The sequence below is a fragment of the Rousettus aegyptiacus genome, unplaced genomic scaffold (assembly GCF_014176215.1).
Source record: "Rousettus aegyptiacus isolate mRouAeg1 unplaced genomic scaffold, mRouAeg1.p scaffold_m13_p_3, whole genome shotgun sequence".
NCBI lineage: Eukaryota > Metazoa > Chordata > Mammalia > Chiroptera > Pteropodidae > Rousettus > Rousettus aegyptiacus.
In genome coordinates this window covers 147,359,958-147,372,589 of record NW_023416306.1, presented here as the reverse complement: position 1 = coordinate 147,372,589, position 12,632 = coordinate 147,359,958, and the positions used below count along the sequence as shown (strand labels likewise).

Sequence of the window (12,632 nt, the reverse complement as noted above, 5' to 3'; positions counted from 1 at the left end):
TCTCAGGGTCCTTTATTTTGGGCAATAGAGGGGAAACTGACATCAATTTAATATTTCTAGGCTGTGATTTGATGGCACAGATTTTCCTATATTATAGAAACCAGAACTGAGTGTCATTTGATTCAAATGCTTGGCATAGAGTAATATTCAAGAATTCGCCCAGGTGTTCTTTGTTAAAGCCTTCTCTATTAAATTCTCCTTCACATTTTATCAGAAGTCAGACTGGATAAACACATTTCTCAGCTAGAAGGTATGTCAACAATTAATACCTCTGCTCTTCTATCTTGAGGTAGTTTCTTTCCTTGTTTGCCTGTGAAATTTCTTGGACCAAATATGTTTCAAATTCTGCTATAATCGCAGTATTGATAATAAAAACGTCTCCTTTAACAAAAGATTTTTAAGCTTAAGGCAATTTCTTATTTAATGGAGACCTATATATGACAATGTAAGATCCTAATATAACAGAAAAGGAAAAAAAAAACTGGGTAAATCTAATAAACATTGCAGAAAATGGAAATGGGCATGACTTAAAATACCGTCGCAGGAATGTGCAGTAAGACCTGGTGATGACGTACATCATCGGATTCCCTGATAAGTTCAGTATCTTCTACTTGTACTACTGCATCAGCACCACAGGGGATTGGAGCACCTGTTGTAACTCGCATGACTTGTCCAGGCATCACTGTCTGAGTTGGCTGGAAACAAACATGTAGGAAAGAATCGGTTCTCTTTATTGATGCAAAGGAAAAGTAAGAGATGTAACATTTTAAGAAACAAATCATAAAAGGAAAGTCTTACAGTCTTATTTATTTTGGGCCAATGTACTGAAAGCTACCCACAAACAAGAACACTTACATTAAGAGGCCTTAACTTGATTTAATGTTACCCTGCCTCAATTTAGTTGGGTTCTATGTACCATATTCTGTAAATATACTTTAAATATTTTATTGCAGTTGTACCTGTAATTTTTTCTTCCCCGTGTCTTAAACCAATTTTTAAGACGTGTTATTAAATAAAAATTGGCTCTTCTCCAAGACTAGTAATTCTAAATGGTAGATGAAAGATTACTACCAGTTCACTTATATTAAACAATGTAAAAGACATTATTTGATACATAAAGACATTTATATATCCACTTAGAATAGACATAAACTGTAATTAAATTGAAAAATTTAATTAAACTGAAAAATTCTAGCAATATGGAAAGTCCTTCCTTTAGACTGTTAAGACTAGTTACTAGTTCTTTTTTATTTTCATTGATATACCTTATATTCTTAATATCAAGTAAAAACAGTTAAAATCTTGATTTTCTCTTAATGAGGGTATTGAGTTGGGTTTTTTGAGCTTTGTCTAATGACAGTACTGTATAATTACATATTATTTTTGAAAGTGTCCAGTGCTAATCAATAGGACCGAATTTAAGTTATTTAAGGTCAAGTGTTTGGTACACCAAGAAACCATTTGTAAATCACTGTTTTGGTGTATGCAATGGCAACCCCAATGCTCAAGTGTATGGACTTTCAGTGAGAGCAATTTGGCTCTTGAGAGATCTCTGAAGTCGGCAACTTTTAAGTTTCACAACTTTTCTTGTGCTCCTAGTTCTTTAGTACAGTTGGAGGTCTTAAGTGGTAAATAAAGTTTAAGAAGTTTATAAGGCCCTTAACAATCTACAGCAATCCTTATGTATGCTAGGCTGTAGTTACTATAAACTATTTGCAGTTCCTTAAGCTTTCCATTCAATTTTTAAAGCACCCCTGGGTTATGACTTATACTGTACTCTCTGTCTGAAATGTCCTTTTTGTAAAACTCTCTTAGGCCCAGCTCCAATGCCATCTCCCTAATCCTCCTGGGATGAGATGCTCAAACCTCTCCTCTTTTCTCCATAGCATATGACTGACAGGATTAGTTTAACACTTAATATATTATATTATATTTAGTTTTTTATACTCTGTATCCTCCACTAGACATAAACTCCTTAAAATTAGTAATCATGTCTTAATCTAATTTATACCCCTAGAACCTCGCAAAGTGCCTGATACACAAAGTAGGTATGCTTGATAACTGTTAGATAGATTCAATTGAAGATCAAGAAGTACTTCTTGACTAATTAATATTTTGTGGCTTTGTTATAAAAATGGATGCTTTAGATGTCTATTGCTGATGAAAATATACACCAAGAAGTCAAGTAAACTATGAGATTATAATTCAAGTCATTTAATAATAAGGGACCAAGGCCTAGTAGCTCTTTTTGTCAGGAAAACAAGCCATGGGTACCAAAATCTGCTTATGTTTGGTACAGACAGGATCTAGTCACTAGAATACCAGGCTTAGCTTAAGAGACCCATACAAAGAGACCTCAATGCTTGGATGTAGAGATGAGGGAGCTAAGGTCACCATGATTGGCACCATCTTTCTCCTATATACTTCCTCAACCCCTCTCTATTTTTAGTACATATGGGAATACATGCTAAGACAAGAAAGAAGAGGCATGGACATAGCTTTTCTCTAAACTGCCACATTTATCTATCTATCTATCTATCTATCTATCTATCTATCTATCTATCCATCCATCCATCCATCCATCCATCCATCCATCCATCCATCCATCTATCATCATCATCTTTCTCTCTCTCTTCCTTTATTTTAATATAATGCTTATGAGTCCTTGGTAGTAGCAGAGGAGAAAAGTGCCTTTATCTTCGTCTGGTTCTATTTAATAAGATAGGAGCTCTTTTAACCAACTTTCACAACTCACTCGATAAACATATACTATTTCCTGTTAAATATAATGATGCCCACAGCATATTTCAAGTTGAAGCTGTTAGACTCTTTTCTTGTATACCTATAAACTACTGCTCTAAGATTCAATTGAGTCTGTTCCCAAACTTGTTTGTGTTAATAGTTGCTATGGAATTATGTAATTTAAATAAATATTATATGAGCCAATAATATATGACTGTGAAAATAATTACTTTTTATTATATAATTAAGTTAAACCTTTGGAAAAACTTGATTAAAAAGTGCTGCTAAGAAGAACTACTGTCAAATAAAGTGTGGGTGAAGCGACAGTAAAAAACTGTAAAAATATAATAAAAATCTAGAGTCTATACTTAGATTATTTGCAAATGTCCTTAAAGTTGTCTCCATTTTAAAGAAACCAAAACCTGGAAATATAATGTCCTTTGGGTGTGATTTATATAAGAAAGACCAGGCAGAAATTCAAATAGCAGATACTTATTAAAAGAAAAGCATTGTTTCTCCATCAAATTAAATGACAAATAAATGTTCATTTCTTTTAGTTAAATTTACATTTACTTACAAAATATAAAGTCATTTCCTGCTTTAACTTATTTCCAATTAAATGGTCAATTACTGATCTCAAAAGTATTAAATAAGAGGACTTCTATTGTACTTCCATTATGGTCCATTAGTGTTTCATTTCTTAACAGAAATATATATATTTATAACATATAACATATTCTCTGGCTAGCTCCCTAATGAGAAAAATTAATCTAAGTAATTAGTTAGAGAGGTAAAACAATCTGCTTCTTCTAAATTTCCCTGTCTGTAACACCAGTTGGGGAAAAGTCTGAGAAGACCACTTGAAAACTGAAGTTCTATTCAGAACATTGACATTTATATAGAAAGAATCATCCAAACACAGGGCTGGAAAATGCTTGTAGGGCAAGTCTGTGAGACATACCAACACCACCATGCCATATATTAGATTCTTTCATTTAAGATGTAATTGGTTCTTTCTCACAATAACTATCCTTTAATATCTGTGATAATTTGTCTAATCCCGCTCTAAGATTTCCCTTATAATGATGGTAAAAGCTTAGAATTAGATCTTGAAAATGCATGAAACTGAAATCAGGCCTGTGAATCTCACCTGTTCACCAGCTTGAGATTCCCCAATGATGAAACGATCTCCTGGGCCATCAGCAGCTGTGAGATGAACAGAACCAAGAACAAACATCAGAATGGACCTACGGCAAGGAATAAAAACCTAGTGTTGGAATTCTAAAATTTGACTCAAATGATCAGATAAGGATTTGGGGAGGTGGAATACTTTTCTGATCTCCTAGACTATTGTTACTACTGGTTCGATCTTGGGTATCCCAAACTCACAAGTACCAGTAGAAGTATTCCTAACATTTGCCCTTTCTTGGAGATATCTGAGATGGTCTTCCCGTTGCTTGATAATTTCCACATACGTACTTTTTAAATAGGAAGTTCTTTTAGCCTATCCTCCTAAATAAACACTACCTTATCCAAGGGTACATATGTGTGATATCTGTGGATCGCTACATATGTTCATATTTCTCCATTTTTCTGTAAAAATTTTAACTATTTTGTATGCTTTTCTTATTTACCACCCAGTTTGATCTTCATAATAACCCAGCAAAGTAGGAAGAACATGTTTTTCTTTCTTCATTTGACATTTGAAGAAAAAGGGTTACAGAATGAAGAAGACCTCAGGTAGAAAAGGTTAAGTATCTTGAATAAGTTCTGATTAATGGTACAGTGTGTGTGTGTGTTTGTGTTTACATGTGTGTGTGTGTTTGTGTGTGTGTATTTTTATAATGGGTCAAAGTGCTATTTCTGAATCAGAATGCATAGGCAGTGCTGCATCACATTTTTCATTGACTATTTTTAAATTGAAAGAAACCCATTCATAATTGAAATGGAAAAAAACTTCTTATCCAATATTTTTTCTATATACAGTATAGTAATACTGGATGAAAAAGTATTCCTGGAGATAAATGTATTTAAAAGGATTTTCTTCATATGTGATGTAGATTTTAGTACAATGCCTACCTAATAAATTTTATGATCACGACCATTACTTCCATATCACATACAGAAAGGGTTTGGGACATACACATAGAAAATATAACACTTTCTACATGAATATTTTAGTAATATTTGAAATCATGCTTATTAGTGGTTTTAGTAAAGGCTTATAAACAATACTGTTTATACTGAGTCACTCTTTTTGCACAGATGGCTTCAGTTAACCTGATATAGAAACAAAACTTAGCATTAGGTCACTTCTGTGTATAAGACGTGGTATCTTATGCTTCATAGACATTATCTCAGTTAATAAACTCTTGGCTTTCTTGTGTTTTTTTCGGGGAATCTTATTGTATTTTGGGGTTCACTATAAAAAGAGAACAGTTTTCCTGCAACGCTATTCTTATTATACTGTTTTCATGGGTTCTTCTTTCTCCTTAACTCTTTTAAAGTGAACTACTTCAAAAAAAACATAGAAGTTATTGCTTCAACAATTAACATTTTACCAATCTTATTTCATCTATCCCCCCACTTATTTTTGCACTACTTTAAGAAAATCATGATTTTCTTCCTGTAGAAAATAAAAAGTCAATTAGATTTCAGAGTCTGTACTAACTGCATCTCAAATATAAAAAAATTTATTATTATTTTCTGCTAGAGCTATTACCAGCTTGCCACCTCTCATTAGCAACCTTGACATTTCCTCTTTTTACTTCTTTGCATGAGAGAAAATTAACATGATTTAAGAGTGAAACAAAGCATAATCTGAATCCTGGTTCTGCCTATTATTAGCCTCAGTACTTTCAGCATATTACTAAACTTTTCTCTAGCTTTCAGTTTTCTTGTTGTTAAAATGAAGATAATCATACTTTAAAAATATTAATACCTTTTAAAGCTTTTCATTCCTTTCGCTCACTCATCAAATTACTACTGAGTTTTACATGCCCCAAGGGTCATATTAGGTCATAAAACCAGACAATGTTTCTATTCTAATGCAGTGTCACTCTGCTGCAATGTTTTTAAAACTCTGGATCACAAATGGAGGTGGGCTATAAAGTCATCTTGTAAATAATTTTTAAAATGAAAGATAATAGAAAATATATTTTGTCATACATCGTAAAGATAAATACTGTTTCATGAAACATTATTTATATGTGTGTGCATATGTATATTTATAAATAGTATACATTATATATGTGTATATATTATTTGTTTATAATGTATATACATTTAATGTGTGTATTCCTATACTGGGGACAAAACAAAACTCTTAAAGCCACTGATTTAATAAAGGAGAAAGATATTAATCAATCATATTAATAAATATATAAATATGAATTAAAAAAACACTCTAAAGGAAAGGAACATGGTTTTATGAGACATTACAATGAAAGTAACCGAATTACACTGGAGGGTCAGGGAAAGACTCCCTGATAAAAGGATTTCTGATTTGAATATGAAGGATGAGTAAAGCTAAGTAGGCAAAAGGTACAGGTATGTGTGTGTGTGGGTGGGAGGAGGAGGGAAGAGGGAGGAGAGATGAAGCAGAAATGCTGAAACAGAGAAAGATAAATATATAGATAGATAGCTAGCTATAAAGTGGAAATGTTCCATCTAAAGATCTTCACCTGAAGAGAGCAGTATGTGGAAAGGCCTCTGGTTCATGTCCTCTTTATATCTTACACTTTAGCCACTCTCAACTTCTAGTACTGTAACTTCCTGAGTGCCAAGATAACTCATGTTTCCATTCCAGAACATGCTACTTCTACTACTCGGAGTGTCCTTTATCTTTATTTTTGATTAAAGACAGCTTCTAAGACTCAGTTCAAGTGCCACGTTCTCGATAAAGTCATATCTGACTCCCCTTCCTTTTAGGTGCCTACTTCCTCTTTTGTTTCTCCAGTGTATTCCTGAAATAACTCTAGTATGGCTTTCTAATGTATTTGCAATTACTTGCTTATTTCTCTCAAGGGGATCCCCAGCACTTGCTGCATAATAGGTATTCAATAAACGTTCAATATGTGAAGTATTCAAAATGTTCAACAAATAAATGAGTCTGGCTCCTAAGAATCTTTTTAGAAAGATGCATGCACGAATAAACAAATATATAATATTTTTCAACACAAAAATGCTGTTTTTGGAATGCCTTTCATTTTCTGTTGGTCCATGTATACTATTTTCTTCAAAATGTGAGTCAACATTCACAATCTTTAAAATGTTTAGAAAGACTGCTATTAATTCTATATAACTTAAGATTATGTTCTTCAGCCGAGCATAGCGCCTAGCTCATCATCGATGCTCAAAAAGTACTTGTTAAAAGTATGAAGAAATGAATTTGGCATTTCCACATACTTAGATGGGAAGTTTGTAAACTGACTTGTACATGTTAGTATTGTTTTGTGAATCTTCTTAAATAATTTCATAAATGTGCATATTTTCTCTCCAGTTAGATTATGAGCGCTGTAGAAGTAGGGATCACTTCCTTCATTTTTTTTTTTTTGGAAAACCTCGGCTCTTCAGTCTTTCTCCTGTCTCCTGTTCCCTGCCACACATGCAAATGCATATATACTCAAAATTGCTTATATCAATGTTCTGTGCAAATGCTCTAAATAAATGTCGCTGAATGATGAGTGACTGGAGATCATCTGGGGCAAGCCTGGTAGAGAGTGTCAGGGAGGCCTAAATCTTAAAGACCTCTTAAGTGATTCTAAGCAGCAAGATCCTTTGCTATTAGGGAAGTTGTATTGACCAGAGAGAGAATATGTGCTCACTTAAACTATGTTTTCCACCTTGCCTGGGAAACATGCCTATACATTGCTGGCTAAGAAAAGGTCAGTCAATCAACATTATACAAAGCTCTTGGAACCAAGAATGGTTTTTTTTTTTTTTTTTTAAATAATCATTTTCCTTAATGTGCATACAAATCACCTGGAGATCTTGTTAAAATACAGATTCTGATTCCACCATGGGTCTGGAATAAGGCCTGAAGTTCTACGTTTCTGACAAGTTGATACTGATTCTGCTGGTTCATGAACTATCCTTTTTGAGGAGCAGAACACTACAAGACTGAATTGAATAAATGCAAATTCAGACTAAAAGAAAACTTGAGGAATAAAAAATTAGCGAACAACAACAAAAGTACTGATTTTGCATAAACACTAAGGTTCACTATTTCTTATAAAGACAGAAAAATAATGATCAATCTAACTTGCTGATATTTATTTTAAAATATCTAGTAAAGATACTGGTAAAAGAACAGTTGCCGTTTTCAAGATGAATTCTGTAAGTTTGGGTGGGAGGGGCTGAAGTGGAAGAGGGATGGCACAGGAACCTAAAGCTGAAAAGAAATTAAGTAAGCCGCAGCATGCCATTAGAAAAGATGGCTTAGAATCCACGCCCCCTCTCCAACCCTCAATTACGACATTTCTGTTAATAAGTTTTCTTTTCTGTTTTGTAATTATAGAATTTAATTTGAAGGAAGTGATCAAAGCAATATAAACCAAACCTTAACAGCAAATGCATTATATAAGTAATTCATAATGCTTAATGCTAGACCTTGAAGCTGCTCCCACATCCACCCTCTGTTAATGTCCAGAAAACATTTTTTGTCTCATTTACCTGTTTATTTAAAGACTACTGATTATATCATTTGATGTAAAATTCATAACAGATAATTATTCATCTATTCATCGTAACAACGTATAGAAAATGATCTTCCCCACATTTGCCAAAGAATTACTCATTTTCATTTTCCAGCCATATGTGAGCTCTTTTTAAGCCTCTTGAAATACTTCACGGCTATTCATTTATTTTTAATAATAAAGAGTCTCATCATTTTCATGTTACGGCTGAATAAAGTGAGGGTATAGAGATAGCATAACTCTCAGAGATCCTAGGAAATATCTTATACAGAGGACTAAGGCAGAAAGATTAAGAAGTTGATAATGGAACCAAACTGTCTAAGACCATGATGATAGGCTACAGGGTAATAGCATTTATGAGTAGACTAAGATTATAGGAAGAGTTGGGTTGAGGCAAAGGAAAATAACAAGACTATCACAATAGGATTAATATTTGCTGCAATTATATGAGGGATTAAATCAGATGAGAATTTTTTTTTTTTGAGGATTTTTATAAACATTTATTTGAGGTAACAGAGGATATGCCTGGAAAGAAGATCTCAACAGACTGAGAAAATGTTTCTGAGTTGTTTGGCATTTTTAATCTGTTGCCTTTTCTTATGAAAAGCGGGGAGCGAAAAATAGGACAGATAAGTAAGAAGACATTTTATATCCTTTACCATTGAGGACAAAAATGCCCACTTATTATTAGTATTGGATAGAGATATTATTTCCTTAAATACAGCATTAGCTAAAATTAATTATTCTAAATTATTTCTCTGCTCGCCTGAGTAAGGCCCTCTTTTTCATCCAAAGTGACCTATAGTGACATTTTGGGCTGTCAAATGAGTTGGAGAACAGCTGTGGCCAAGAAGTCTTGAATGGACAAAATAGAAGCTCTGGAATGTGACTTTTATCAAAAACTAAGAACTAGCTCTAAATCAGAAAGGTTATACTGCATATTACTATGCAGTTTAACCTACTGCAAGGAAGTACAACAAAATGTTAATAGTGGCTAAGCAGTGAGATAATGAGTAATTTTTAAATGTTCTTTTTGATTTTCTGTATTTTCTGTAAGCATGTATTTCAATTGGAATGTAAAAAAAAAAAAAAACAAAAAACTTTTAAAATTTACTTTACCCAAATGGCAAGGAGTTCTCTTAATATATCCTTCCAGAATTTTTGGCTACACATGGCTCTCGAAATAATTACTGGCTTGTTCATAATTTTCCTTTTTTCCTAAATGATCCCAAAACAAGTTCTAAAGGGATAAGCTTTTCAAACTGAACATTTTCAAGAAAGCTGAATTTGGAATTCTGAGATATTTTTGCCTTTATTAACATCTAAGAAAAAATTGTGAGACAACGGGCACCCACATCTCTATAGGAGGGTGTGAATACATCAAGATGATTAATCAGTGTGAAGGGAGAAATAACTCTTCAAAAATAGGAAGAGTAAAAATATTGTATCGATTCTAATTGGCAATAGGTTTTCATTTTCTTTTATCTTTCAAATTCACTCCCTCCTAAGTGTAGGTTTAGGTTTATTAGGTTACAGCTCTTCCTATTACTTAAATCATCATCATTTGATTTTTGCCTTCTTTACATTCTATTCTTCTTCTTCTTTTTTTTTTAAAGCTGTTCCTATTTCTTGTTTCCTTAGTCATTTTTTACTGTCTTGATTTTTCAACCCACATACCTTAAAGGAAGTGATCCTTCAATTGGTTTGGAGTTTTATGCCACAGTTTCTGAAGGATACTGGCTAATGCTTAGTGATCCAGAGCAAGTTAGTAACCTCTTTACACCTAGAGGGTTAGCAATGCTCACAGGTGCCACTGGTTATTACTGGAAGGCCTAAGGCAAAGGCAGAGGAGAAGAAAAAAAGGGAGAATAAAGGGAATGGGGAGAAAGGAATGGCAGTAAAGGAAGACGGGGTGGAGAGAAGAAGGTACAGGAAGTAGAGTGGTAGAGAGCCACAATAGCCTCAAGGATATTTTTTACCAAAAACCTGACTGGGGGTGGTATTATAACATAGAAAAGATTAAGACCATGCCTTTTGTTCAATGATAACTTTTGCTGCTTTAATTAAGATATTGATACACACACACACACACACACACACATCAACCATTCTCAATTCAGGATTTAACCATGGCCAAAATGGTTATCTGTTATGTCTCTGTTATATGTTCCATATATTAGAGAACTACCAACACTTCACAGGAAAGAAGTAATGTGAATCAGTTGCAAAGCACATAATCCATTGAAACTGTTATAATGTGAGGTGTCATTTTACATGTTTTCTTCTGTGTGTAAAATAACTAAAACACCACCACTTCAAACAAAAGAATAAATAAGATATTGAATGTTAACTTTATATAAAAATTTCTTTGATAGATTCTATAATAGCAGAAAGTCTCTTATATGGCTCATGAGGGCTAATCATTCTTTTTGGCAACTAGAAAAGCTAAGAGCAATAGTTTCTTTCTATTGAGCTGCTGCTACCTTATGCAAAAATCACAGAACAACATTCTGTTTGAGAATAATTCTGCCTCAAATAGTTTATTTTCTCACTTTCTCCTACTTTATATTTCAAGGAATGTAAAAAATAGACTTTCTTGTCCCTTTGGTATTTCATCTGCTGTAATTGTTTGTTCTATTCTGGAAGTAAGAATTCTTTGTGATTTTATAGAATCCTATACGGCTACTAATTTTAAGTTCGAAACAGAATTTACATTTTAAATAGGGAATAAGAAACAAGAGTCAGTGAGGCTCTCAGAAAATTAAAGTAATTTTCTTCCTGAACAATATGCATTATACAATAAACACTGTAGCAGGAATAAATTTGGAAAAAAAATAAGAGCTGCTGGGGATTTATTATTTATGTTTTCAGAAATACTCCAATTTACTGAGATCAAGCTGAATAAGCTGTATCCAAGAGAGTGTCCCTGAGAAAGCACACATTAGTAGGAATTTATCTTTCCAGAATTTTATTTACATAGACTATGAGATTATTAATTCAGATAAATGTTATACTTTTTTTTTTCAAAAATGATCTAAGTAAATGTGTTTATCATAAAAATAGCAGTGATAATAATAGTTACTAGTATTAAACATTTTAAAAACCGCATATCAAGTACTTTTTTTTTTGGTGTCAGATACTTTACTAATGCTTTCTAAAGTCTCATTTAATCCGTGTAACAACCTGTTGGGATAATACGCATAATTATAAACATTATAATTATCACCATTTTACAGACGAGAAACTGAGGCTAAAAAGTTTAGGTGATTTGCTCAATGTTACATTGATGAAACTGGTATTAGAACCCTGATCACTCTTAATTTGATCGAAGCCCATACCCTCAATCATTTACTATACTGCCAAGAGATGGTGATGCAACGTGGACGAGATTAATGAATGTATTTAACTACAATAAAGAGAAAAGTATTTTAACAGCAAAATAGAGTAAAAGGAAAATCATGAAACCCTAAGTGTTTCCATAAATGACCATGAAAAAGGAATTGGCCTTCTTAACAGCTCTGATAAACTGGGAAATGTTTTTAGACATTTCTTCAGTGACATCAGCTTTGAGTTAATAACCAATAATAGCTTCTAAGCAATTCAGTTGCATTTTCATTTTGCATTCTTAGATTGGACTTTAGGCAGGCAAATTCAATTTTGTATTTGCTAAAAGCTGTATGCAATCTCGGGCAACTCAGGAGTGAGCTGCTGGTATCATCTGGGGCTTCGGAGCTTTGAAATATGGCATCTTCCCAGGAATTAGAGGTTTCTCTCATGCTTGCTTTTTATGAAGCTTTTACTGATGTTTGAGTTTAAAGCAGAAGACTACCCACTTTATCCCTATTTGGAAATCTGCTCTTTTTTCCTGCACTGTATAGATGTTTTCAACTAGAAAACATGTGAAAAACTTCCAGACCAAGACTGTCTGCTATCTGGTATATGTAGAGGGTGAAAGAATAAATTATAGTACAGTATTTTTATCATTGCCAACATATATTTGTAAATGAGAAGTTTCAAATGACTACAGTACTTTCACTTAAAGGTTTTAATCAAGATTGTGTCAGAAAATACATAGGCATAGATTAACATCATTATCTGTGAATGAAATGATTTTGATAACCAAGGGGAAACAGACTTAACAGTTGTTGGGTGCCTGGGCTGAGCCAAAGAAAAGAAAAGTACAGTATGAGCTAT

General features: G+C 33.2%; 1 protein-coding gene across 29 annotated transcripts in view; it reads right to left on the bottom strand.

Annotated features, from left to right (window-relative positions):
- GPHN (gephyrin) overlaps positions 1–12,632 on the bottom strand; it is a 399,765-nt gene that overhangs the window by 64,187 nt on the left and 322,946 nt on the right. For 11 of the 29 annotated variants that reach the window (XM_016131232.2, XM_016131231.2, XM_036238697.1 and 8 more), the window contains 2 exons: positions 3,893–3,948; positions 537–728 (listed from right to left, as the gene is read on the bottom strand). In XM_016131232.2, coding sequence (XP_015986718.1) covers positions 537–728; positions 3,893–3,948 — 248 coding nt within the window. The remainder of the gene's footprint in view (positions 1–536; positions 729–3,892; positions 3,949–12,632) is intronic. The other 18 variants (XM_016131243.2, XM_036238699.1, XM_016131241.2 and 15 more) reach the window with 5 other exon arrangements.